General features: G+C 41.9%; 4 protein-coding genes across 4 annotated transcripts in view; 3 read left to right on the top strand and 1 right to left on the bottom strand.

Moving 5' to 3' along the window:
* The first annotated feature begins 1,399 nt into the window (after positions 1-1,399).
* On the top strand, positions 1,400-9,341 carry fxyd5 (FXYD domain containing ion transport regulator 5). Its single transcript, XM_086218705.1, has 10 exons — positions 1,400-1,724; positions 2,928-2,973; positions 4,496-4,588; positions 4,864-5,001; positions 5,232-5,282; positions 5,715-5,771; positions 6,163-6,192; positions 7,200-7,274; positions 7,361-7,406; positions 7,876-9,341. The coding sequence occupies exons 1-10, from the start codon at positions 1,599-1,601 to the stop codon at positions 7,898-7,900; spliced, it is 687 nt and encodes a 228-aa protein (XP_086074831.1). The 5' UTR covers positions 1,400-1,598; the 3' UTR covers positions 7,901-9,341.
* LOC147253507 (uncharacterized) lies at positions 8,555-20,524 on the bottom strand. The gene is made up of 8 exons (XM_086218708.1): positions 20,433-20,524; positions 14,775-14,838; positions 14,342-14,377; positions 13,638-13,670; positions 12,453-12,518; positions 12,222-12,290; positions 12,045-12,087; positions 8,555-10,847 (listed from the first exon to the last, which is right to left on the bottom strand). The coding sequence occupies exons 2-8, from the start codon at positions 14,824-14,826 to the stop codon at positions 10,802-10,804; spliced, it is 345 nt and encodes a 114-aa protein (XP_086074834.1). The 5' UTR covers positions 14,827-14,838; positions 20,433-20,524; the 3' UTR covers positions 8,555-10,801.
* Positions 19,611-22,604, top strand: LOC147253506 (IgGFc-binding protein-like). The gene is made up of 4 exons (XM_086218702.1): positions 19,611-19,813; positions 20,835-21,962; positions 22,044-22,378; positions 22,456-22,604. Exons 1-4 carry the CDS (start codon positions 19,771-19,773, stop codon positions 22,570-22,572), a joined length of 1,623 nt encoding a protein of 540 aa, XP_086074828.1. The 5' UTR covers positions 19,611-19,770; the 3' UTR covers positions 22,573-22,604.
* A 100-nt stretch (positions 22,605-22,704) lies between these two features.
* fcgbp (Fc gamma binding protein) overlaps positions 22,705-27,474 on the top strand; it is a 28,979-nt gene continuing 24,209 nt past the window's right edge. The window contains exons 1-8 of the mRNA XM_086218798.1: positions 22,705-23,036; positions 23,113-23,705; positions 23,789-24,335; positions 24,424-24,968; positions 25,040-25,604; positions 25,782-25,978; positions 26,325-26,463; positions 26,884-27,467. Coding sequence (XP_086074924.1) covers positions 22,796-23,036; positions 23,113-23,705; positions 23,789-24,335; positions 24,424-24,968; positions 25,040-25,604; positions 25,782-25,978; positions 26,325-26,463; positions 26,884-27,467 — 3,411 coding nt within the window. The 5' untranslated portion in view covers positions 22,705-22,795. The remainder of the gene's footprint in view (positions 23,037-23,112; positions 23,706-23,788; positions 24,336-24,423; positions 24,969-25,039; positions 25,605-25,781; positions 25,979-26,324; positions 26,464-26,883; positions 27,468-27,474) is intronic.

Raw genomic sequence — 27,474 nt, 5'->3', positions numbered from 1 at the left:
TCTTGTACGTGGGGAGTTTTGATCCAGATTCTTAAATCACTGGTGAGATTCAATCACTGCTTTTAAATGACTTCAGTACCTGAGTTTCTGAAATGTTCATAATGAAGATACAATACTGAATGTAATCTTAGAAACAGAATGATTTAGAATTGGAGGGGAGGAGTACAAAAGTATTACAGAAGTGTTATATAAAATGGATAAACAGAGTGGTGGATGTCTTGGCAGAACAGAGAATAATAATCATGTGTACAAAGCTGCTGTGCAGGCACCCATGTTGTGATGGTGGAATCTGTTTATATTTAATGTCTTAAAATTGAATATTTTACCATAGAAGTCACAATGCAATATCAATAAAATATGCTTACTGCGAATTGCTAACAATGTCTTTGAAGCCACCAAAGACAATGTGACAGAGAATGAGCTGATCCATTAACATCAGGACAAAGACCGTCCTCTGCTATGCTAATGTGGGTGAACTGCAGGCTTTGTCTGCTCTAACAGACCAGGTTTGTGCATCTTGGTTGAGTAATGCTATTGAATCACACACACGCACACACACACACACACACACACACACACACACACACACACACACACAAACACAAATCAAGCAGTCTTGAAGCAAATATGTGTCTGCATAGCAATAATTTTCAGTTGCAAAAGCGGAGTGATGAATGTCAAAACACAAATACTCGGGGGATTATTACTGTTGTTATTTCCTGACTAACATGAAATAATGATGATAATAATAACAACAACAATTTCAATGGTAATGAAGATACATTTTATTTGTACGCACTTTTCAAGGCTCTCAAGGTCATCTCAAAATGCAGAGCACAAAACAAAGCAATATAAATTGTTGGTAAATCCAGTGTACAATGTGATACTAATTATCACTTGATGTTGTCTAGTATTACAGTTAAATATGACTGTGTCACCTGCATAGACATTTCTGTAAGCCGAAGCATTTCAAGGGGGAAGAGTAGCACCAAGGCCAGTAAAACATCTTTAGACAGCTAAATATAAGAAATGTAAATATAAGCCCTGATTTGAATTTTACACCCACAACTGGAAGTGGTTGGTATTTATTTTATTGAATTTTATTTTATTTTATTTTGTTTCATTCCATTTCATTTTATTTATTTTTAAGTTATTTGACAGCATACACTGACATTGAACATCAACATTTCCAAAGTGCCATGTTCTCCAGCTCTCATTAATTTCTCTGTTTACGTGTCAGAGAAACAAGGTCACTCATGTCAGACTGGACAGGAAAGGTTGTATAGACATGGGGGGAGAGAGGGAGAGAAAGAGAGAGAGAGAGAGAGAGAGAGAGAGAGAGAGAGAGAAAGAATGCCTAACAGGCCAACAGATAAAAAAACTAAAGACACGAGAGGCAAAAAGAGAATGTCATAAGAAAACGAGTGGCCACGCTTGGGAACAGCTGAACTGCAGACAAAGTTCCCATCAGAGTCAGAGTGAGAGACTGTACAACAAGAAGGAGGAGGCCATGTTGTGAGAAAGAGTGGGTGAGCAACAGACTGAAAGACTGCGACAGATTTCAGACCGTTGGATGAGGAAGTGGTGATGGTGAGCACATGGGTGTGGCTGGTTGGCTGTTACCTCATCAGCCTTTCAGAAGTGGCATACAGAGGGAAGCATTGTGGATGATGAGGCGACGCATCCATCTCTGGACCGGAGTACCACACAGCATGGATGCAAAGGTAAGTCATAGCCTGTGTAGATGACTAAATATAAGAGGGCTGTTTCCTGTGAAGCAGACTGTGAGAAGATTGATGGTGGATGACAGACAAACGGATGAACAGACAGATGGAGAGTGAGTGTGGGGGCTAGATGTGACAAACAGGCAGACAGGTCAGGCTTAGGGAAGGGAGGGAGAGAGAGAGAGACACGCCTGTACAGCCCAAGGGAAACGGGCCTCATCTTGACATATGCTCTGGAGTGAAATGAAGATTGGCATGACCTACTAATCTGAGCTGTCACAGCTCATGACGGCGGTGGACGCTCACCTGTCACACTGTTCCCAGCCTGGAGGACAAGCTGCCACCAGGATAGGTCAAAGATCGAGATTCCTTCTCTGTTTGGGGTGGATTCAAAACGTACCGCTGGCCTCATCTTCAATTGTTTACCTGGTATTTTTCTAAAGAATACAATACTGGAACTGGCTTTTTAGCCACCTCAGATTTTCTATAAGCAATTGTTCTTAATATTTTGTACAAGCAGGCAGCAATATGTTGCGTGGGGGAAGAAGAGGTGTCTTCCCACTGATTCGGGGACAGTTGCTCACTTATACAGAATTTCCATTATGTTAAGGAAGAATTGTGTTTTGGCATATTTTCCAATTTTAATTGGTGACAGTTGCAAACTTTAAAAAAAAATATGGTGAGTTTGATCAAAAGTGATGCAAAGTTCAAGTTGTGTGGGAGGACTGTAAATGTACAGCCTCAGTCACTCATTTCTGGCAAACAGAAAATCTATAGGTGGGCCACGTTGTGTGAGGAGCCTGCACGATGCCTGCCTTTAAGGAAGTAGTGTTGGTCACGTGGTATCAGCTGCAATGAGTTACTTCCTGTCTGGGAGCGCTGCACTGTACAGAAAGTTCTGGAGTGAGTGCTTTCTTGCTTTAGTCATACTTGTGTTTGCGAGGCTTTTGTATGTCTGCTGATTCCCTACAACCAATGCATCAGATTGGCTGCTTTTATATTCACCTGTTCTCCCTCAGGGACTTATCTCTATTGTCGGAGGCCTTCTGCTTTTTTTTGTTTTGTTTTGGTAGATCTCATCTTAGGAGGCTGAGGTCATCTTAATCCCAGGATGTTTTTTTCAAGTTGATACAAAAAAATGTAACCACTCTCTCAACATTATTGTGTCACATCCTCCTTTAACAATATATCACTTTATTTCAGATTCATTTGGCATGCTTGACCTTTCTCCTGTCTGTCATATTAAATGGTGAGTGCAAAAATACAACAACAACAACAACAACAACAAAAAAGTGAATCAACTTTCTGAGAAAAGTTGCACAAGTGTTGCATTTAAAGTTCGGCCACTGTGGTTACAAATTCTAACATAGCGGTCATGTACAGGGGTGTCATTGCACCTTCCAGCTCTGTACTACTGGTGGATTCTCACTTTGCACGCCACACGCACCTCAGTTCCCTCTTGTGCTACTCTTTGCGTTTGGTCCGGAAAATAAGGGGAGATCAGAAAATAAGGAAGCTTCATTTAAAAAAAAAGAAGAAAAAAAAAGAGCAAATATGTTTACAAGAAGATGGAATTAGAAATAAGACATGCCCCAATGCAGCTGAGGCAAAGGAAGGCCATTATTTGAGTAGGTAGAAGTATCTATCATCAAAATGGGATAAAAGTAGCACAGTTAAGCGAAAGTGAAAGGCCTTGAAAGTCATAGAAGCAGTTCCCTTAGTTAGCTGACAAGAAGGCTTTTTAAGTTACTGGTCATACAAACCGGAGACTGCAAGTAGCAAAAACCCTGGAGTGTAATTAACTGAGGGAGGTTTAGTGAATTAATAATCATATCTAAGAGGAATGATTATCAGTTCTTTGGAAGTTAGATTAAGTCACTTCAGCTGGTGTTTTGAAGAGGTACTCCAGCGAGCGTCACATCTGCGAAGCTGGTCAGATTCTGAGTGACGAGTATGAACTACAATACTTGGGGGAGTGGATTTCTTGTGTGTTAGTTCCCAGTAAGCCCTGAAAACTTTGTGCACATTTCTTAAGATGATGATGATGATGATGATGATGATGATGATGATGATGATGATGATGATGATGAGGGTTGACAATGTCACAACAAACACTGAAATATATACGATGAAGACACAATGCTTAGAATTTTTCTTTTGTTTGGATTTGTGACATCAACACAAAAGGTTCAACCCAAATAGAGTGTTTCATTTACACACACACACACACACACACACACACACACACACACACACACACACACACACACACACACACTCACACAAAAATACACTCACACAGACTGCACTGTATTAGACACTTAAATAATGAATAACTCTCCTGAGACAGGTCCCTTCTTACAGTGTAAGTTCATTAAAGTGGTATAAATCAGAGCATTAAGCCAAGAAAGCGGAGGTTTTGTCGAGCTTCAGCACTAATTGGAAGGTGCTGAGTGAGTAAACAGACAACGGCTTCACTGTCCCGTACTTGCACACAAACAATCCAGCTCTGTTGTAAGCGGGAGGTTTTGTAAGAGCTTTGTCTTTGTAGCTGCGCCACACTGCCCCACTCACAAGACCATTACTGTGGCGTATTCCCAGTGCATCTGCAGACCTCTCTAGCCCGCATGGTCAAGTTGGGCCAGTGCCTTGGAGCATTGTTTGAGAGAGTCACAGGGAGACACAACACCGGCCCTTGTTCTTTCTGTAAAGTTTACTGGTTTAAGGCCTCGGTGCAAGGCTCGGGGTTCAAATGTGTCTTTTCTCTGCAGGGTCAAGGGCTCTCACACCCCCACCCTTAGATCACATGGACCAGACAGCCACATCACCCAGGGCTCCCACTTCCACAGGTGTAATGACAAGAGGTATCTATGTATGTATGTATGTATGTATGTATGTATGTATGTATGTATGTATGTATCTATCCAGCTGGAGACCATTCAAATGTGGTCTGTAGTATTACAACACTGTATGTGCCAAATATTGCAATTTGCTTGAATGAAATTTAAAATCTGTTCTGAACAGCAAACAAATTGTTCAGAGATGCAAATTTATTGTTCGAGAACAAGAATAACTTTATTCCAAAAGGTGGAACAATCTTTGATTCATACTCCTGATGCTGTCTTGTGAACTGGAACAGAAACCAGAATGGAAGTCAGAGTAACAAGAGATGTTGGCTCCTCCCCTTCCTCCGCTGAGAAGGCTGTGAGCCAGGTGCTCAGCACCAGCAGCCCAGTGACAGACAACATCACCACAACAGGATACGTGACATCAAAAGGTAGGCTGGTGTGATGTTCATGCAGCAGGTCGCTTCTATCAGGGAGAGACATTGTGCTGTCAGGTTGTTCGCTAGCATGTTCACTGGGACTCAAAGATGAACTGAAAAGATTTTGGAGGTCAAAGGTCAAAGTGACAGGCACGCATTGTGGAGGAACCAAACCGCAGTGCTGTACTTCTGTTGAATAAATGAATCTGCTGGGATTTTCTCTCATGTTTCTGTTCCCTCAGCTTCAAGCGAAGACACAAGCAAACAACAAAAAACAACCACACCCACTCCAGGTAACAATCCCCCCAGCTGGTCTGATAGATGGCGAACCCATGTAAGACAGGCTGTGAAATAAGTCTTCCCATTAAGGATGCATAATGCTTGAAATCTAATTATGAGGTCATGAGAAAATGTTAACCCCCCCACTCCACCCGACCCACCCACCCTAATAAGGGAGTTATCCAGCAGCATCGGGAAATGAGCGAGATCTGGAGTGAGAGAGATGGAGGTTTAAAAATGAATTTGATCTTAAAACCGAGTCTAACAATGAGAACTAATTATGCATGAACTGAAAAGCTCAGTGTGTTCTTGACGAAGAAATGTTCCAAAAACTATTTCCACATTCTAAACCTGTGTATTATAAATACAACATTTCATAAATATTAAATGCAGAGAAGAGCGAGGAAATCAATGTTTTCACTGTCTGTGTTTTTCCACATCCACAGTGACAACCTCCCCATCCACAACCACCAAAAGTGGGACCCATCAAGATGTAGCCTCAGGTAACTTAAAAATTTTCCTACTCTACAGTCACCTTAAATGCCACAGGCGCCGTGATTTTATTGTTATCTCATGGCAGACTGACAGTCTCACAATTCCCAATCCTCCAAACCAAACCCATGGTGGAACGACAGAATAGAGCGCCTCACTTCTCCTCCTGCCAACAGATTAATGCTTGATTGTACCTTTTGCAAGAGGAGATAATATAAATGTGTGTCCTCGTGCTGTGCTGCCTTACCATAGATAGAGTTTTGATGAAGCATCAGCAGCATGTCAGTTGGGCCAGGATATCTGTCGCGCCCTCTCTGACTGTTTCTCCCCTCTGATTCTTGGAGTTTCTTTTTCTACCTGTGTTCAAACTTCATTCGGTACTTCTACTTCTACTTCTTATAGATCCAGAGTGGGACAAAGACTTCACCTATGGTAAGAAGCTCATCTTCACTGACTTTTTATGTCTCCGCACACCAGCAGCAAGGGCCCAGAGGCGTTATGTCCGTCCCTTGCTGATGCGATGTCCCAGATTTATTGTTCTTCAAATGTCCAGTTGGACATGAAAAGATTTGGTGGTCAAAATCCAGCTGGAATTCACCTCACATGAAATAGATATCTCAAGAATGCTGTCAGGGGAATATCTGAAAATGTGGAGGTGGTACAAAAAGCTAAAATTCTAAGTTATGAAGGAAATGTGTAGAAATGCTCTCTGGACCTCACAAGAGAATAAAGAAAGCGCTCTGGACCACCTTGCCTTTGAACCTCTGGTTTAGCCTTCTGTTAATTTGAGTGTTTGAATGAAATCTTACGGCTTTCCTGGACATTCCAAATGTTATTGGACCTCACGGAACAAATCATAATAGTTAATTAGTTGCATGATATATTTTTTATAAAGCTTTTTTTTTTTTTTACTTTTTCAACATTTCTTTCAAAATCAAAGTTTATTGGAAAAAGTCATCTTGGGCCGTCTTATCTACTTCAGGTAAACGTGATATTTCGGGGTCTACTGGAGGGAATTTTCCTCTTTTCCTATAAAAAATGTGCAATGGGAGTCAAGGATGCGCTTAAAAGATCCTCCAAAAGGGCAACGGTGACTGTGACCTCCCATCCACCCATTCTCATGAAAGCGATACTTCAGGAATGAGAGGAGGAAATTTCATCACATCTGCCACAAACATCCACAACACATGATTAGATAGACTTGTTAGGATGTTAAAAAAATCACAATATGGGCTAGTAAAGTACAAATCACAGAGGCATGCATGCCGTTCTTTTTTAGTCTTACCTATTGTGTCTTAGTGTTCTCACTTTAATTCTCCTTAATGTTACATGTTGGATTATATATATATATTTTAGGTGACATGGGTTCTCTACTCACATGCATAATCTCAGTAAAGGTTGCATGTTTTTGCTTTGTGAAAATGAACATTTTTCTGCAGATTATGAGTCCCTTCGCCACGCCGGGTTAGCAATTGCAGCAGTTCTCTTCGTGGTGGGCATCATGGTCATCAGCTGTAAGTCACTCACTTTTATCCTTTTTACCATCTTCTGGAAAACTGTGATTATATTCAGCATTTTTGAACTCTTTCCCTTCTTTCAGGTGGTAAAGTCTGTCGGGCTCCCAAGTGCCGCAAGAGGTCATCAAAGTAAGTACTTGTTTTAAAGCCATAAACCTGAATCGTTTTCATTCTGCGCAGTGTTTAAAAAGTGTTGGAGTAACTGCTGAACAAATTTAAGAGAATGAACGCTGACAGGCAAAAGTGCTTTTTGAGTGAGTTACAGTTAATTGTGCATGAAGGGTAGCTGTTCTTATATCACACTGCTGGAAACTGCAGTTGAATATTTTATATTAGGTTGCAGGATGATGTATGGCCAACAATCAGTCACCTCAGACATACAGCGGCTCACCAGAATGCTGACTAAACCATCTGCGATGATTCATAGATCAAAGATTCTGATTAAATCATTTGTTGGCTGAAACAGAAACAGACCTACTGCAACAATATTACAGTGTTTGTTTTCATTTTTGTGCTGCATGATGAGAATTGATTGCATTGATAGTGTTTGGGTTTGGTTTTTTTTTTTTTTAATCGATGATCTATGTTTATTTTCCAGGTCGTATCGAGTGGCCCAAGGATAAGGAGAGATAAAAAAAAAAAAAAAAAATCAGAGCTGAAGAAAACCAACAATACGTCCAACATGAGAACATTCAAGCAGCCCCTGGCAGCAGTGTGTGTATATGTTGATTGACTGCGTGTTGCTTAGTAACAGTGACAGAGGAAAAACTGTGAATAAACACTGAAAACATGAATCATACTGACAAGCGAAAAGTGGAGGCATCGCTTGCTTAATCTTTGTCAAATGTCATTTCTGCACTTAGTAATACTACGTTGAGAAGGAAGGGCTCAAGTAATAATCACAGGAATGACGAGGCGATGTTTCATATACCATCAGCCATGAAACATTCTTGCTTCTAATGATTTTCAGCAGAATTTCACCGCCAGGATTGTTAAAAATAACGAAAAATAACACCCCACCCCATTTTTGACAATCTTGCACAACACTTGAGTTCTACCAGGATGTTAAAAACACAGCAGGGCAACTTCATTCTTCCTGAACTCAACAAAAATTTGATGCTTAGTGAGGAATGTCTAAACCTCTTAGTGGCTCTATACTTGTGAGTAAAGCCTGAGATTAAACCCGAATCACTGGCGCGTCATCTTGGCATCCGCGAGGCATCAACAATGATGCCGAAAACAAACTGAGTGATAAATTGCTAATTTTAAAAATTGATTTAATGTCAAAAAAATCAACATAAACCACACAATATAAAGTAGCACTGTTGTTCAAATCAAGAACATCGCTGTGCAAACAATCTGCTGCACTGGAAATACACAATCATCTTCTTATACACTTTATATACGAGTGTATTTTATATGACAAAAGTAACATTGTAAATGTTGGCACAAATAAGACATTCAATTGATACATATATATTAAAAGTCCAATTAAAACATTTTAGGTTTTTTTTTTTTTACTACAATAAAAAAAAAATTACAAATATTTTAAATAAAAGATTTTTGGCAAATAACCAACACCCGCCATACATCTTTTATACTTGCAATTGAACAGTTGTAGAGACGACATCATCCCTTAAAATAAACAAGTATATAAAAATACATGGACACACTGCAAATGTTTAAGCAGTAAATACATACTTTATATATTAAAGCTACATAATTGAGTAAGTTCGGACAATGCCAGTGGTCAGCCAGTTACATATTGGTTGTGTGCTTTGTTTTTTGTTTGTTTGTTTGTTTTACATTTCCCAGTAGCACACTGTTGAAAGATAGTGCCAACAGCTTTACACTAGTAATGTCACAGCAGAAAGGCTACATACGGACAGACGGACAGAGTTTGGCCAGATGCCTGAGATGGGCTCAAACCAATACTGTATTTTTTTCTGCACAAGCTGTTTTGCTTTGGAAAAGAATTTGAAGACAAGATGCTGCATTCAAATATTGTTGCAATGGGATTTGAAACAGAAATAGGAGTAAATATGAAGAGATGGACTACAACTAGAAAATGTGAAATGTTCAGTATTGAAATTTTCTTTGGGCCAATTTGGTCTCCCTTTGAAATGCTGACACACATATACTTAAGGCTTATTGGTGGATGCTACACTTAAGGGAAATAACACGTTCTGCACACATACAGCGCTCAAATAAATGACGAGTAAAACAAATACACACACAATAATATCTTAAACCGTAACTTGTCTCTGCTGGAATAAACTGAGATGCATCATTTATTTCAGATATAGGTACCCCGATGAGGGTGTGTCTACTCAACAGTTTTTACTCTCCAGTCAGGCTGGATTGATGCCAGATCCTGCTCCCAGTGGTGAGATTAGCCGCTAGATTTAGTGGAAAAGCAAAGTGAGATCCTGCTTTGACGAGTCAAGTGTTTAACCCCATGTTGCTATTCCCACTGCTGCTGATTATAAGAGCTTCTCATTGAGCCACACAATTTAAAAAAGAAAACAAAGTTCCGAGTTGGAGCAAATATGGCAAATGTGCTTTGAGTTCTGAGAGGGAAAGTTTTCCTTCACAGGATACGATTGATTTCCACTTAAAGAAAAACAAAGAAGTGGTGCATATATTTGTCGTGTTTTCTCTCACCGCATCCTGAAGACTTATTTGAGTCTGCAGATTTTCCCACCCAGCCGCTCTCTATCACAGTGAGAGCCATTAACCAAACTCCACAGCAGTAAGACAGTTATTTACAATCTGTAACACAGTGGATGTTAAAGTGAAAGCCTTTCAAGTCAAAAAAGGAGAGGCTAGAAAACATCACCATTCACAGCGGTCGATTAATTTACTCAGGGTGCGCATTCGGGCCATTTCCAGTTGCTTTTTTTCTAAACTGTAGGTTGACAAAGGGGGGGGGGGGGGCGGCTTTTTATCTTCCTACTCCGCTCTTTCCTGTCAATCTTAATGGGTCATGAGCAGAAGTTGTCAAACAAGAAAACAGGAGAATGAAGTGAACACTTATTATCTGGCTTGGAGTGGATTTGCTTGGTTTGTCTCGCCTAGGGGGACCATTTCCCATCAATAGGTCTGTTCCTTGTGTACGGAGTGTCTGTATGTGGCTGGTTAGAATTACTTATTGTTTCAGGTAGTAAAGCAGATGTAGTTATGGCTGGGATCAATTAACACAAAGACGCATTAAGCCATATCTACTGCCTTTGATTTGATTCCTTGAATACAATTCAATTAGAGGCTCTGAATGTGCTCTAAATGTCCCAGTTGAAAGTGCATCTACCTGGGCCTGGAGAAATGTAGAAATACATTTAACAGCAGCAGAAAACTCAAGTAAAGGTACTGATATGATGTTATGTAGGTGCGATGAGCTGAACGGTGAGAAGCAGGCTGCTGTGGAGGAAAGTCGAGCCCAGAGTCATGGATCAGGAGATGATCTAGTCTGGTGCGATGCTTCTCTCTTTCCCTCTGTGTTAAAGAGTGTCTAATGTTGCCAGGAACTAGACCGCCCCTTTCTGGTTCTGCTCTGTAGGAACACCGTAAATCCTGAAGATGGAGGGGGTGGGTGAGTGTGGGGGTGGAGGACAGGAAGAAAATACAGACAAAAACAGATGAGGTGAGACAGCGTAAAAGTAAACACATGTCATCTTTGAGATATTTTTAGTTTCTTTCTCAATTTGTTAACAGAGAGACAAGAAACATCCCTGTGTGTCGGAATTCAGGAAACGCATGTCTGTCTCATACTACGGGGAACTGACAGGTGCACAGTGGCGGCATCACCTCCAAACACAGCTCATCCCCAGGTGGGACTTATAAACCTGGCAAGGCACTGTTGATCCACCAAGCCAGGGGTTGCTGTGTGATTAAGCGTCTTTTCAACAGAGCGATCAGTCAGTACCAAACACTGCAAGAGCTGACTGCAGCCCCGGGAGGCAGCAGGTAATCCTACAGAGGAATTTAACCCTTGCAGCTTGACTTGGGAGTCTGCTCCATAATACTCAAAAGATCTCTGGAGACTAATTTGAACTCTGTAACCCCACTCACAGAACCTGTGAATCATGTATTACTGCCCCTCAGAACAAGAGAAACTGACTGCTCTGCAGAAAGCCATCCATGAGCTACCTGCAGCTAAATAAGCAAAGTATGGGGGTGGGGGCAGAGTCTCTCTGTTAAACTGGTTTAGGCTGTTCTGCTCTCTGATCAGGGGTTGGCACATTGTCGTCATAGGGCTAGGATCATATTGACGGTGTTTGTTCCAGAGTAGCGTGGTGTACTCAGGTCTGTGAGGCAAGCTATGGGACAGGTTAGTTCTTGTCCTACTAGGTCATACAGCCCCAGTAGTCTTAAGGCTATTGTTTGATGGCTGAGATGGAAAAGGTAAGACATGGGGAGTGTTCAGTGGTGATGATGGAGGGCCTCAGGCTGCGATACTAAGTGCAGAACAAGTCTAGACGGGCTCAGATGGGTGGATGCTGGATGCATTTTGCCACCTGAGTGTTTTTCTCCAGTTTTGATGCTGCTGAGGTGGAATATGTGGGGCATACTGGCAATGTAGCAAAGAGACTGTTAGCCACCAGACTGGTTCTGTCTGCTGTGGGGCTGACTTAGCATAAAGCGGCGCGTATATTTGTAAAACACTGATCTAGCACGTATGCAAAAATGTGAGGGTTGAGTGTGACAAGAAAGGAGAAATATAATGAAACAAGAGCAAATCTCAACTTTGACAGTCAAATGTGACCTTACCCTTGCTGCCTGTTGTGCATGCGGCGCCGTACTAAAATTACAGCTGCAAGAGAGAGAAAAATGTCACAGCAACACTTTTAGTGATTTTTGCCAGCAGGGTTTTACAACAAAGTACATGTCAACTGTGGGGACACACACCTTTTCACAGACTGACGTGTCAACACACCAATTACTTACCAACTATAGCTCCGGCTAAAAGAGTCATCACAGTCACTCCGGTGATGATGATAATCAGCAATGAGTTACCTGAATGACAAAAAGCCGTACAATTGGCTTCTGAACAAGCAGTAGCAAGTGTGTTAAATTGAGAGCAATGTTACACAGGCACAGCTACAACATCTTTCATACATGCGACTTGTATTTTAATATATTTACTTGAATGTTTGGTATTCAAAAGTGTTGCCTCACCTGTCGATCCTTCTGAACCTTTTGCTTTATCCATCAACGAGTCAGTATCACTTTTGCGTCTGGTGTCTGGAATCAATAGAAAACAGTTGAACGTGTCAATCCTTCATTACATCAACGTTAAGACTCGAAATTGCAATTGCTCCAATGGCCAAAACACCTGTGTCAGAAGAACCTACAGTTTGACATTTTGGAAAAAAGTCAAAAAGAAAGATATGATTAAGATGTACTGTGCGTTCAGACCAACGGGAAAATGGAAAATTCATTCATCTTTGATGCAAAAAAAGTCTTAAGCGGTGGAAAATTATGATCCCAGTAGACAAAAAAAGAAGGGCATTCCTTAGGGTGTGGCTCCCATGTAACTTGTAAGTCGTGAATGGGGCAACCTATATGTATAGATCCACCAGAAAAAAATCAAGACAACCGACAAGATGGCGATGGCCAAATGCCATAAAACAATGGGTATGTGACGGTGGCTACGTCCATAGTCTGTATGTCAAGAGAACTTTCATTTTTACCAAGTCGACATGAGAGCGGCGTTGATCTGGTAAAACAGATCTCTTCATATTGTGCATTTCCTGAGTTGTCAGAATGACTGAGGTCATTTTTTTTCTTTTGCGTCCCTATTTATAAAGATGGATGAAATAAAAGAAAACCCTGCTCTTTGAACAGTTAGTGAAAGATTGAAGTGTCATCACAGAAATTGCAACTCTTTCCTGAGAGGCTGCTTCTCCAGGAACTCGCTGGCTGTAGCCGCCGTCTAAACAGATCTGTAATTCTATCAAACGTCTATCAAAGCCAAAATGAGGAGTGACGGCGAGAGAAGTGGAGAGAGAATGAGAATGCCAATGTTGATTAGCTGACCGGCAGGCAGGGTGGCAGAGATGTCGACGTGTTCATTGGCCTTTCGGCAGAACCCACAGGGCCCCTACATGGAGCTAATTGATTCCATTCAGGGCTTAATAGTCGGGAGGAGGGAAAGCCAACAGGGGCCAAAGCCCTTCACACATCTCATTGGACTAGAACACACTATACACAAAGCTCACTTACTGAGAATAATTGCAGAGGCCATGACCTTCATATACCCTCCCTTGGACAGCTGCCAATACATTGTTTGTGAGAGTGACACAGAAGAAACAAGAAAATCCTACTTTTCTTGTAACTTGGGAACGGAGGTAATCAACTCACCTGTTTTGTCATATAAATCCTCATCATCCATACCTGGGAATTAAGAGGAAAACTGATGATTTTAGAGATGGCACACAATATTCTCTGTAGATTTGGAATAATCCAGATAGAGGCATTTTAGCAGCAATACTGATGTAGTCACTTGTGGGCCAGTTTGATTGCAAAACAAACAAAACAATAAAAAAAAATCAAAAACAATATTGTAACACTAAAAATGAACATATGAGAAAGTAAATAAATCCTAAAATGAGGATGTAGAATAGTGGGACGTGTGAACTGGAAACCATCTCATGAAACATGATGCGCACTTGTTAAAAGAAAATAAAAATATGCAGAAGTAAACATTACTATTATTAACACTTGTCCAGCGTATTTTGAAGTTTTAAAATCTCTCTATCTGCGGGATTTTCACAAGTTCGTGTCAACAAACATGTCTTGTCTGTGTGACCCTTGACGTGTTGTAAATTACATGGCCTGAAGGACACACAAAGCTCCTTGTCAAAGCTAAAATATTAGAACTGACAACATCGAGATAAGGAGCATGTAGAAACATGAGAATGCAGGTACAGCTGATAATTCCGACCAGTATGGATTTGCTTTCTCTAACTAGGCATTTTTTAAACGATACTTCAAACCAGAACCTGCCAGAATTCACTCGTTGATGTATACATTTTCCTGCAAAATAACAAAAAAGCATGACATACCGTCAATAGCCGATCCTTCAGCCTCTTCTGAAAGAGCTGTAGAAATGGATAATTGCATAGATTAAAACATTCTTAAAAAGGCTTTTACTCCTCGTGATTTTGCTCCAAAAGAAACACAAACAACAGCAATCGGAGAGTGCTTACATTGAAAGTACTGCAGTAAAGCTGTGGACTACATTTCATTCTATGCATTTCCCGAAGTCTGTCTAATTTCATTTCCTGGAAGCTCGCTGGTAATTTCTCTGTGCATATGAGGCTTTAATGTTATTCTCTCCCTATAACATAGAACCTTTAATGTTGAGGCATAATTCAAAAGCACACGGGAACAGTCACAGCACATACGTAGGTAGTGAGAAAAACATGCCGGCACAGGGATTCATGGAAGATGATTAGATGTTTATCAGCTGAAAGAAGCACAGAGATGAGAACATACCAGTAGCAGCTGGCAGCAGCAGCAGCAGACACAGGAACAGCAATCGCATCATCTTCAAATGCTGCTGGGGGGAAAGAAACCCAGTTAAAAATATCTGCGATCACATTCAGTCATTGATGTGTGTGAAATCGTTGTATTTTGGTTTAGAGATAGAATGTGATGGAAAGCATCAGCCATATCTATTATTGGGTCTTGTCTGAGACTTTGAGTTTTAGCATCACGTGTAACCCGTCAGTGGAAAACAAAAACTTACGATCCCAACTTGTACGGTTTAAACTGGTCTCAAAATCTATGTGCAAATCTAGACTGCAACCTGAGGTGGGTGTAGGCAACAGGGTCAGCAAATGTTATTTCCCACACTGCTCAGCAGGAAAAAAAAACAAATCAGAGAATTCTGTCGCAGTCAGCTGGCAACAAGTGTTCATCCAACATTTTCATTTCCCTAAGCAAAGACATGGAGGCATGCAGAAGGTTGCACAGCTATAATGCGGTTTTAGGAGGGTTTTACTGGTAAAACAAAAAGGAATAATAAATCAATTTGGTTTAGGGTATTATATCTTGCTATGCTACACTCCTCATTGGGATCTGGGAAGAGAAGGTCACCTTCCACGACAACAATTAATTACCTGTCATCTACATCTTATCACAGACACAAGTGATCACCAGTGACTTTTTTTGTTTACTTTTCTCTTATGGACTAAAATTTAAAAAAAAAAAAGTATTCTCCATCCTCCCCAGAGCCGGACAAGATGATACACCCCTGTCTCTCCCCTGTGTGTGCATTAGAGAGACTGTTTGACTGCGAGTTAGCTTAGCACAATGAATGGTAGTGGACGGGTAGGTTAGCATACCTCTGTCAAGGGATATAAATTACCCTCTCTTCCTAACAGTCTTTGTCTGGATTAATATAACAGGTGTTGGGCAGAAAATTCTTTATGAAACAATTAAAAATTACAAGACAGTGTAATTTTAGAATTACACACACTGGGGAACTCCGTTTCTGTCACTACACCTCTTAAGCCTAACTGTAACGTTAGCAAGTTTTTTTGTTTGTTGTTTTTGCACATCTGTATTCCCCCTTTAAAGTCATCCATCCATCCATCCATCCATTTTCTATACTGCTTGTCTGTTAAGGGTAGCTGGGGGGGGGGGGGGGGGGGCTATCCCAGCTGACATTAGGTGAGAGGCTGGGTTCATCTCGGTCTTTTCATATCAACACATAAATATTAGCAACTGCCATCTGTGAATGCCATCTTTTTTGTTTTTTGCTTTTAGGTCACAGGTTATTAATTAGGTGAATATCACCCAGTACTGATACCCAGCCAATACACTTGTGCAACCCTGCTTTGTTTGAAATCCCACAACTTCCTCCCGGCACACTGCCCCTAACAAATCCTACCTTTGCCCAACATTGCCGCAACAAAGATGTGAAACACAGATGTTCATCACCAACCAAACAAAGCCCCAGCTGTATCCAACACAATACAACGGATGATATTCGTAAGTGGGGAATCATGGGAATGACCTCTTGTTCAGTGGAAGTCCCGGATGAAACCTCACTGGTGACACGTTGCCATTGAGGTTTGCATGGGATCAGGAACTAATACTCGCTCATGCAATGTTTGACACTGCACACAGAGGGAACTCTCCCCACTGACCTTTGTGCCAAATGTTGCACTGTAGGCAGCACTCGATTGTTAGCTATACCCATTGTGTCTTTGTTTCCACCATAGTTAATGAATATGTGGAAAGAACTGATGTGACCCACATTGTTAAGGTGGAGCAGATTATTAAATGGAGCTCCGAGGGACAGTGGCAAACCTCTAAACATTCGTCAAACATCCGACACAGCAGTTACCAATTCACAGTTCTCATTATTACAATTCAAGGAAGTGGCCTAAGCTCAGCATGAATCAGATTCCAGTTCCCATATTTGGTGAACGGAAGTGAAAAAGAACAAAGGATAGCAGACTCCTAAGTACACTCCTTCATTTTGAAAAATACCTGGACATCAGGAAAATCAGGGCGTACTGTACACTGTAATTTGATTCAACCATGGTCATCCACATCTCTCATGTGAGACGAATGTCCACCCTGTAGGGCCGCACAGCGACAGGCCAAATCCACAACAAGATTATCTTCACACCACATTAGCAGAACAGTCTCAAGAACTATTTTGGACAAAGATGTTAATCACACAACTGAAGCTGATTGGAGAGAGAGAGAGAGAGAGTGTGCAGTGTGCATGCATGTGTGTGTGCGTTTGTGTTGTGCTGTGGACTTTTGAATAGCTGCAGGAAGTCCCCACATGCAAACAGCCACAGAAGCTGCAAATAAAAACTCCTTCTGTGTCTAATTTGCTTTGCACTGTCGCTTCTGGTAAAATAATAAAATGATCCAATTTAGAAATATTTATCAACCCAGCCCACTGCCTCTGCACTAAGATGGCCCCTGATGACTGCATTGTTTTTCAATTCGGGTTAGATATACTTGTAGATACGAATGCCGATTGAATTTGCTCTTTAATACTAGACTGAAGTTATAACATATAGTAACCAGGGGTTTGCTTATAAAGTAGACGTGCCAGCTGCCCTAAGGACAGAGATGCAAAGATCATTCCAGCTAAATGTAAAAATCATAAAATTAGGATGCAAAGCTGCAAGAAATGCTGTTGTGTTCCTTCAGTGTGAATAATCTTAATTTATGCTCCGCAATGCAGTTGAATTAACCCTGCACCTGACACAGTACATTTCATTTGTGGATGGTTTTTCTGGTACTCAAAAACACTTTATATTTGGACTAAAAAACACAAAGAAAATACTTCATACACAGAAGAAATACACGGTCAACCCAGCCCTGAAACCACCTTTAAGCCTGGTTTAATATGAATGCTTTCCAGCTCACCTCACACAATCATCAATAAAATACACCCAACCAAGTGTTTAGTGTATCTAAATAAAAACACTGTCACATGCAAACACACACATCTCTCCCATCTTCTCACAATAACTGTCCTCAGCTCAAACCCTAAAGCGAGATTTTAGCAAAGAAACTTTGATGTGAAGATATGACCAGCAGAAGCTCACTCTGGCTCACTGAAGAGACAAAGTATTCTTAATACAATGTTTATTCAACTTTTGCCATTTCTGCTTATGCAGATTCCTTTCTTTCTATAGCTCTAAAATGAACATACTCCACGACGCCGCTGGACTGCAAACATGTATAAAAGTAAAGAGGAATTTCAAAAATAAAACACGATACCTCAGTTCATGCCACGCACATCAGTGAGCCATCCGTCATCGACACTCAATGAGTCTGATAAGCGGTGCGCCTGTGATTAATGGATGACTTGTTGGGAGACTAAGAGGATGAGTGTTCTTGACTGTGACAGATGTGCACCGTACATCCTGTATGACTCCCCCCTTCCTCCCCTCTGCATGTGTGGGATGGAACCAAACTTATGAACACACACACACACACACACACACACACACACACACACACACACACACACACACACACACTAAAATAAACAAATAGTTGTTGTATTTTCCCTGTGACCAAAACAGCAGATTCGGGACATGCAGGTCTCTGTGCACGTACACTTCAGGATTGCTTCTGCTTTATCAGATGGAGACAAAGCTGCTGTTCTCTGTTTTGTTAACAACAGTATCACAAGATCCCAGTCACATTGGGGTTTTTCAGGATTCAGTCTATCTGACATGCTGCCTCGTCATTCCTCTGAGAAAGAGGCGAAAAATAACAGTGAAAAACACTCTACAAAGGCCAGGTGTAACTGGTTAGATAAAGATTTAGTGCCCTAGCCTTACCTCTGACTCTGAGCGGCTGAGAAAACACGTTTTGGGGGTTTTGTTGTTGTTGTTGTTGATTGGAGACCAGTGTTTAAGTAAAATATGCACTTTTAAACGCAAATATAAAGCATGCACGCACACACAGGAAGTGAGAGTTATGTGGTGAGAGTAGTGTGACAAGTCAGGTTTTTTTTTTTGCCTCCGCTGAGCAACGGCACGTTTAAATTGAGAAGATCAAGCGATTAAAATCAGAAGAGCATATCATAAATTACAATGACGGTGCAGAACTCGGTGAGAGCAAAAAAAAAAAAAAAAGTCTAGAATGTACAACTGAGTCAACAAATGTCCCTCACTTTTAGATCAATTAACAATATCTACGTCACATCTACCAGTGGAGTCTCTCTCTGTCTCTGCGTCTGTCTCTGTCTCTGCATCTGTGCCGTTAAACTTGGTGTACTCACCACAGCTTCTCAGTAAGTTCACTCAGCCTCGGCAGCGAACACCGGTGTACAGGAATCTGCTGCTGCTGCCTGCAATAAGTTCTGGGCAACTTTGTGGTGACTTACTGGGGGATTCACAGCTGCCTCATTTTGCGCTCAGCTGCTCCCCACTGTTTACTTTAAAGTGATTTTTTTTCAAACTATTATGTTTGGCCGCAGCGGAAAACACCTCTCGGTGACAGCTCAGAAAGTCAGTCGCCGGCAATTTCCTGAGAAGTTAAACTTAGAAAAAACGATTTATAGCTGTGAATAACTCCGGTAAAGTTCAAGAATGGTAATGATTAACCGTTATGATCAATCGAGACGGTTTCTATACGAAATAAAGTAACGTTCTGTTGCTTCTGTGTGTGTGTGCTTCTGAACTTTTAGTTTATATTTGTATGTGTTGTTATTTTAATTTCAAATAATGGGTTATGTTGGAACAACACTGAATGAAAAAAAAAAGATACTTAAGCATTTGCAAATAATTTATGCTCCTCTAACACGAGCTGACTTGTTATCGTTTAGTCAGATGACGTCACAAGCTAATACCGTTATTAACCCCAGGTGCGTTAACTGGCCGTTTAACTCTTTCTGGCGCCAGGTTATTTTGCCGTTTGAAAGTTTAGTTGCTTCCCAGACATGGAATTGGTGTTAACTTGATCAAATATAGTTGTATGTCAGTTTCCCTGTCGTGGTGCAGAGATGCCGTTGGTACTGCTGCTCCATGTGTGCCTCCTGGGACTGGGTAAGTGGCGTTGGCTACAATTTTTTTGTTTGTAGGTTCTGTTCAAAGGTCATACGCACAGATATGCAAAACACATGACCTTTACCATGCTGAGTATTCTTTAATTTTTATGACAGTTCTTGAATTATTGAAAGTATTGTTCCTATCTGATGAATAACAAGACATTAATAATGAACATTTTTCATGCTGCATCATTGAATTAATTCCCATTCTCTTAAGACACAAGTCTCAACAATTCCGCCTCTGACCAGGATATTTGTCCTGTTATGAGTGATGAATTGGGAGTGCCTGTACAGTATGTGTCAGCCCTTGAAGCAACCCATATCTACACACTGGGTCTTACTGCCAGTGATTATTATCTCGAGAAATCTTAAATTATCTGCTCTCTGCCCAGGGATTTCATCTGAAGGCGTCACTGATTTAGATTAAAAAGGAACCAAATCTCAACTTTCTTGTCACAAAACATGAACTGTCATAATCTCCCTTTTGATTCATTTCAACTCTTAATATTAGCATTGACAGTTCGTACAGTACAAGTTGTGCGACAGATAATATCAATACAAGCTTCAAGCAGGTAACACCATATCCATGCAGAGTATTGGTAAAGAGTTGAACCTACGTTTAAATAAGCTGCAGTCAGGCTCGTCTGTGTGTGCTGCTGGTATGTTGTTGCTCCCACACCAGGATCCTTGTTATCATGGAAACAGCCAGAGTGTGTATGCACGTTAATACAGGTGAACTCAGTCAGGAACTAGGAGCGATGTTCTTCATTGGCTGCTGAGCTTGTTGAAACCCGACACCACAAGTCTTATCTCTGCTTCCCGAGTTGACTCACCACATACTGGGAAACCCATCCAACTGAGCTCATAGGAAAAACATGTAATCATTAAGTGTAAGTGAGTTGTTTGTTGCTGTGAAATCAACAAGTGTGTTCTTGAACTTGTTTAATGGTCTCTCCGCTCTTCCCATTTAGCAGTTTATTCAAATGTGGGTTGTATTAAAACTATATTTTCCTCCTCAGGTCTGTGTGAGGCGAATCCCGGTAGGAGGTTCCTCATGATGTTTCCCCCTCACAATGACCCAAGCGCAAATGCTAGCCGTCGAGTAACCATCACAGCCACTAATATGACTTCAGTCAGTGTGAAGGTTCTGGAAACTGACTTTATGCAACAGATCTTTATCCCCACTGACCATTCAAAGACTATTAACTTGCCCTCATCAGTAGAAATGGCAAGTGGTCAGTCCTCCCGACTCCTCAGTGTGACTTCTGCGTGGCCTGTTACAGTTCTTGCCTCATTTTGCACTCAGACTGGTTGTGAGCATAGCCTCCTTCATGATGTTACCACCTGGGGAACCCACTACTACCCTGTTAGTCCAAATTTCCCCAGGCAAACTGCTGTCAGCCAGATGGTGGTCACCAGTTCAGACCACGAGACATCAGTAGACATCTTTCTCTCTGGGGAAGTGGTCTTTAAAGGTGATACATACCCCATGGGAAGTATCCTTACATTGCATTTAGGAGTGCTGCAAAGTGTCTTTCTCCAGAGTAATTACAGCCTCTCTGGCTCAGAGTTAAACTCTCAAGAAGCTGTAGGTGTTGTAGTTGGGTTTACCTGTTCCCAAAACACAGCAGGAAACTGTCTATATGGATTTACTCAATTGAACCCAGTCTCTCACTGGAGTTTTGATTATATTATCCCTCCTTCAGTAAACACAGGAATGAGTCCCAGTTTCCTGTTGGCAATTGCTACAATCAGCTCTGATCTTGACGTAAACAGCAGCACTGCACGGAAGAATGTGTCTCTTGTTGGTGGTGTTATGAAGGTCATCCCAGTTGTGGTGTCAGATAAAATCCACATCACTAGTGACAGTCCTCTTCAGCTTATTTACTTCAGGTATGACAATGAGCAGCACTCTTCTACACTGACAGCACTGCTCTCTGTGGATGACATATGCCAGAGTGGACCCAAGTTTGATTCTGCCACTCTGAGGGAAAATCAAGTTAGCAATTTTAAAACAGGAGATTTTGAGTCTGGGGATCATATTTCCCTGCCTGATGACAGTACAGAGACCAACTCATCTTACACAGATGAGGGATATTATGTGAGCATCATGAAGAGTCGGTTGTATCCATCAGTATGTGAGGAAGGTGTGTATTGATTTTTCACACAAAAAGTTGGCGGTCTGAAACCCTTAATTGTAAACATGCACTTGCTTTCTGCCTCTCCAGATACAGCCTCCTGTGAAGAACTGCGCTGCAGTCACAAACAGACGTGCTCTATCAAAGATGCAAAACCATTCTGTTCTCCGAAAACTAAAATATGCTCTGCCTGGGGTGACTCTTATTATCGCACGTTTGATGGAAGGGATTTTGCTCTTCTGGGAAACTGTAACTACACTTTCGTTCAGACTACCTGTCCAGGCTCGAATGTAACTGTTCGCTTCCAGATTAATATAGCCAGAGCATATTTGAACAGTGCCACTGCCTCCACCATCCACACTGTGGAGATAAATATCCAAGGTTTTAATATCTCCATGGTGAAAGCTGAGAGAAACCATGTTAGGGTAAGAGCACTGAACATAATTAAACTCAAACACACTTTAGTGAGTTCATTGTCAATTTTTGCAATTTGATCTTGTAGATTAATCAAAAGAAGAGAAATTTGCCCTACACCTTTTGGGAGAGGGTCCTTGAAACTTTACCAAAGTGGTGCCACTGTTGTCTTGGATACTGTGTTTGGCCTGGCACTCCAGTATGACTGGGTTCACCATCTCCAGGTGGAAGTGGGCCCGGAGCTGTATGGAGGTCTATGTGGCCTGTGTGGAAATGCTAATCGCAGCTTCTCGGATGGCATCCATGGCCTGGCTGAGACCCAGGCTGTGGATTTTACCCTCCCATGGGTGCTGAGTAGACACACAGGCTTCTGCAATGAGGAGTGTGCTGGTGTCTCATGTCCAGTGTGCACTCAAAGCCAAACCAAAATGTACCCTGGCAGTAAAGGTGACCTGTCTGGGGATATTTGCAATCTACTGAAGAAGAGTAATGGACCTTTTGCAGACTGTCATCCATTCATCAATCCTGAGCCCTTTGTTCGTAGTTGTATGAACAACCTGTGCATCAGTAGAGCTGCCTCCTCCATGTGTAAGCCCTTGATGGCCTATGCCAACATCTGCCAAAGACTTGGAGCCAGAATCTATAACTGGAGAACCATCGCCAATTGTCGTGAGTTTCAAAACTTTTAATAACTTTTTTTTTTTCTTCTGGAATAAAAAGGAGCTAAATATGTCTTCCTTTGCAGCTATGACATGCCCCATAAACAGCCACTATGAGATCTGTGGTTCTGCCTGCCCTGTTACCTGTGGTAACCTTGAGGCCAAGCATAACTGCTCCCTACCCTGTGTGGAGTCGTGTCAGTGCAACAAGGGATATCTGCTGAGTGGCGGGAAGTGTGTAGTACCTAGCAAGTGTGGTTGTGTTCTCAATGGGTCCTATTATCTCCCAAAGGAGAACTTCTGGACAGACCACTGTCAGGAGAAATGTGTTTGCCAGCCAAGCTCCAAGAAGGTTATGTGTACTCAGTCTCATTGCCAGGATGGAGAAGTGTGCGGGGTATCAAATGGTGTCATGAACTGCCATAAAGATGGGCCTGGAATTTGTGTGGCCAAAGGAGACCCTCATTATACCACCTTCGATGGGCGTAACTTTGATGTCCATGGAAACTGCAGTTACCTTCTAACATCCCACTGTCCCTCCTGGGGAGACCTGAATGACTTCAGCGTAGAGGTTCAGCACCAGATGAAGGAAGCCACCAATGTTTCCTTACAGCGTGTTAAAATGGTGGTCTCTGGTTACTCTATTGAGATGTCACACGAGTTGGGAAGCAGGGTTATGGTAAGGCTTGTTTTGTTTTTCATTTTAATACATTATCAACCAGTGACTGCTCACCGTGCTGAGTGTAATCATTACTGTTTCAGGTAAATGGTCTGCTTTTAAATCTTCCGTCTGTTTTGAGCCAAGGCAAAGTAAAGCTGTATATGACTGGATGCTTCAAATGCATAGAAACTGGCTTTGGTGTTGTTGTGACATATAGCTCTGACATCCTGACTGTCCAAATGCCAAGGATCTACTCTGGTAACTTGTGTGGCTTATGTGGGAACTTCAACGCGAATCCAGAAGATGATCTAATGCTGGAGGAAAACTCTGATCTACCTCAGGTTGTCAAACAGTGGCAGACCAGCAGTGAAGATGAATGCGTTGACGTGACCATGGACACCTCAGGCTGCAGCCACCAACAGCTGGCTCTTTATCAGGAAAAGGATTTCTGTGGAAAGTTACTGGATACTGAAGGAGTGTTCCAGAGCTGCCACAAAACAGTTGAGCCACAAGATTTCTATAATAATTGTGTTTATGACCTGTGCAGTGGCAACCACACAACCCTGTGTCAGATTCTGTCCAGCTATGTTGCTGTATGTCAAGAAATGGGAGCTATTGTAGATGAATGGAGACATTCCAACTTTTGTTGTAAGTATGTATGAAATACGACCTTTTGTCATGTTCGATATGTAGTTGAATATTTTGAATGATTAAATTTTCTCTGCTCTATCCTCAGCTCTCTCCTGCCCATCTAACAGTGAATATCACCTGTGTTCCAGACACAGGTTTGACTGTGTAGAAAACCCAAGTCCTCTATCACAGAGATGCAGAGAAGGCTGTTTTTGCAAACCCGGGTTTTTCCACAGTGGTGGCGATTGTATACCAAACTCTGAGTGTGGCTGTAGTTATGATGGTGTTTACCATGAAATACATGAGAACTTCCACCCTGATGAGAAATGTCGGCTACACTGCATCTGCAAGGGCCACAATCAAGTGCGATGTACTAATCACACATGTCCAACTGGAACAAAATGTGTCATTCAAAATGGCCACCGTGCATGCCATGAATTACAACCAGCTAAATGCACAATCATGGGTGGAAGACACCTACAGACTTATGATGGATGTAGCTTTGACTTTAACATGGGAAGTTGTCGTTATATAGTGTCTAAGTTTTGTGATGAGTCTGAACCTACTGCTGTTTTCGATCAAGGTCGGCTTGACATCGGGGTCTATGGAGTGAACATATCATTGGAAATGAAGTATTCGGGAAAAGTAAAGGTAAGAAGTTAAAGGATTAAACTTTTTTTTTAACTTGCTTTGATTGTAATTTAAATATTTCACATTTTCAGATTGATGGTGTCCTGAGGGGTCTTCCTGTTCAGCTGGATCACGTAGCAGTGCTATATTCTGGGTCACTGACTCGAGTTGTCACTGACTATGGAGTTATTACTTATGGAGGGCCTGATTTGATACACATTGTGATTCCTGCACAACTAGTGGTTCCTAGCTCCCGTAGAAAAATGTGTGGTTTGTGTGGGAATGTCACCGCCATTGCCACAGATGACAGACAAAGCCTGAATGGTAGCCTGTCTAAGGATGCCATATTTGCATCTTCCTGGTCACTTTCACCGCCTGCAACAAACTGTTCTGAAGACTGTGAACACTGCCCTGTATGCAATTCTACCATGGCAGCCGAATTTGCCTCTGATAGCCTCTGTGGCATACTACTTGCAGTCGCAGGACCATTTAGTATTTGCCACGCCACTGTGGACCCACAGCCTTTTTTCCAGAACTGTGTCAATGACTTGTGTAGGTCTTACAATGAAGAATTGTTTTGCAGTATCTTGAGACAGTATACATTTGCATGCCAGGAAGCAGGAGCTGAGGTCAAGCCATGGAGGGGGGGCAGGTGTGGTGAGTTTGTCACCCTACTTAAACATGGTTTCATTTGTCATTTATGTTGCCAGTGTGTAAATAAAACAGGCCCAGACACATACCTGAATGGCAAGCTCAACATAGTAAAGTTGCCACAATGATTCAAGGCTACTGGGCCTCCTATACAGTATATTAACCCTTGTCTCTCTCCCACAGCACTCTCATGCCCTGAATACTCCCATTATAATGTATGCATTAGTGCATGCTCTGAGTCCTGTGCCATTTTATCTGATATCCCCTGCCCCTGGCCCTGCCATGAAGGATGTCAGTGTGACTCTGGATACATGCAGAGTGGAAATGGCTGTGTCACAGCTGAGCGGTGCGGCTGTTTTTTCCGTGGGCACTACTATGAGGTGAGTTACTATGTTTTCCATTGTTAACAGAAATTCTTGATCCCTTTTTAAAAAAATGTAACCTGGAAAAACATTTTCCATTTACCTCTGAGCCAGATCAGTGAAGGCACATGGTATTGAGAAGCTTATAGGTCACTCCCAATGTCATTGAAGTTTTAAGCAACATCTAAATACCTTTTTGTTGTTCCAATCATTGGGGAAAACATGATTCATTAATAACATGACTGAACCTGCATATGACCACAGCATAACTAATCAGAAAAATCCACAACCTCTCGTGAGTTACAGTATCCAACTGTAGACACCAAGCAAACACACAGGATAGGTGACTCACTGTCTTCTGCAGGTTGGAGAGATATCATGGGCTGAAGGATGCTCTGAGATGTGTAACTGCACTGCCAATGCCACCATGTGCTGTGAACCAGCCTCTTGCCCTGAGGGAGAGAGCTGCACCCTAAATGATACCTGGGGCTGTACAGGGAAGGGTAAGCCCAACTTGTCCCGCTGGGTCAGGTGATTTCCTCTCAGTCTTATGGTGTTTCAGTCGGCTGCATCATACAACACACTTGCACAACACAATGCTGCTTTACCAGATTGTGGACTGTCACTGTTTGTGGAAAAACAAAAATTCAAGGGTTGCAAAACAGCTCCAGGGAGTGTCCTGATTTGACTGAAATCCGTTTGAACCCTCACCCTTTGTTGAATAGTTTAGTTACTAAAAAGGTGCAGCCATGATTCTGTCACACATGGCGTGGCATGTTAAATGTGCTATATTCAGAATAAATCCTGTTTTTGTTTTTGTTTTTTAACATCCAGACATCTGCATCTCTGTAAAAAATTATGCAATCTGTCAGGAAATATGAAAACTGCTTTTTCCCAGCATATTGTTTATTCTTCTCCGTCAGCCGTATCCTGCCCGTTGAATAGCCATTATGAGACCTGTGGCACAGCCTGCCCTGCCACCTGTGAGGCTCCCGTCAGCTCAAGACCCTGCACCCTGGCATGTGTTGCGGGATGCCAGTGCGACCCAAGTTTTGTCCTGCATGGTGACAACTGTGTTTCCTTATCACAGTGTGGCTGCACTTACAATGGCCACCACTACCACAGTAACCAAACCTTCTGGGCTGATGAGTCATGCACTGAACAGTGTGTTTGTGACTTGTACACCAACCAGACAGTGTGTCATTTGGCGTCTTGTGGTCCTGACGAATACTGCAGTCTTCAGGATGGAGTCAGAAGCTGTGTCCTGCATCCCAAGCAGATGTGCACATACAGCGGTCATCACATATTCACCTTTGATCAGCGTGACTATGATTTGCATGGCACCTGTCAGTACCAGTTACTGGGCATGTGTGAACAGAGGCAAGGCTTTGATGTCATTGAGGTTCATGTGCAGACGGATGGACACCTTGAGTCAGCTCTTTACGTTCTGGTCCGTATGAGTGGCGCGCTTGTGGAGCTGAACAGCAAACATATGGAGGACATACAGGTGAGTG

Source organism: Aulostomus chinensis, chromosome 11, assembly GCF_037954235.1.
Source record: "Aulostomus chinensis isolate RoL2024-O1b breed Wild chromosome 11, RoL_Achi_v1.0, whole genome shotgun sequence".
Classification (NCBI taxonomy): Eukaryota; Metazoa; Chordata; class Actinopteri; order Syngnathiformes; family Aulostomidae; genus Aulostomus; species Aulostomus chinensis.
Note: the sequence above shows the minus strand (reverse complement) of the source record. Positions and strands in the feature narration are given on the sequence as shown.

Bases quoted from the DNA above. Each gene is read 5' to 3' on its own strand.
- fxyd5 (XM_086218705.1), top strand. From the start codon at position 1,599: ATGGGTGTGGCTGGTTGGCTGTTACCTCATCAGCCTTTCAGAAGTGGC. The intron at 4,589-4,863 runs GTATCTATGTAT...GAACTGGAACAG, and splicing joins CACAGGTGTAATGACAAGAG to AAACCAGAATGGAAGTCAGA. The intron at 5,772-6,162 runs GTAACTTAAAAA...TACTTCTTATAG, and splicing joins CCATCAAGATGTAGCCTCAG to ATCCAGAGTGGGACAAAGAC.
- LOC147253506 (XM_086218702.1), top strand. From the start codon at position 19,771: ATGCCGTTGGTACTGCTGCTCCATGTGTGCCTCCTGGGACTGG. The intron at 19,814-20,834 runs GTAAGTGGCGTT...TTTCCTCCTCAG, and splicing joins TGTGTGCCTCCTGGGACTGG to GTCTGTGTGAGGCGAATCCC. The intron at 22,379-22,455 runs GTAAGAGCACTG...TTGATCTTGTAG, and splicing joins CTGAGAGAAACCATGTTAGG to ATTAATCAAAAGAAGAGAAA.
- LOC147253507 (XM_086218708.1), bottom strand. From the start codon at position 14,826: ATGATGCGATTGCTGTTCCTGTGTCTGCTGCTGCTGCTGCCAGCTGCT. The intron at 12,519-13,637 runs GTGAGTTGATTA...TATTGATTCCAG, and splicing joins GGATTTATATGACAAAACAG to ACACCAGACGCAAAAGTGAT. The intron at 10,848-12,044 runs GTAAGGTCACAT...CTCCATCTTCAG, and splicing joins ATGCACAACAGGCAGCAAGG to GATTTACGGTGTTCCTACAG.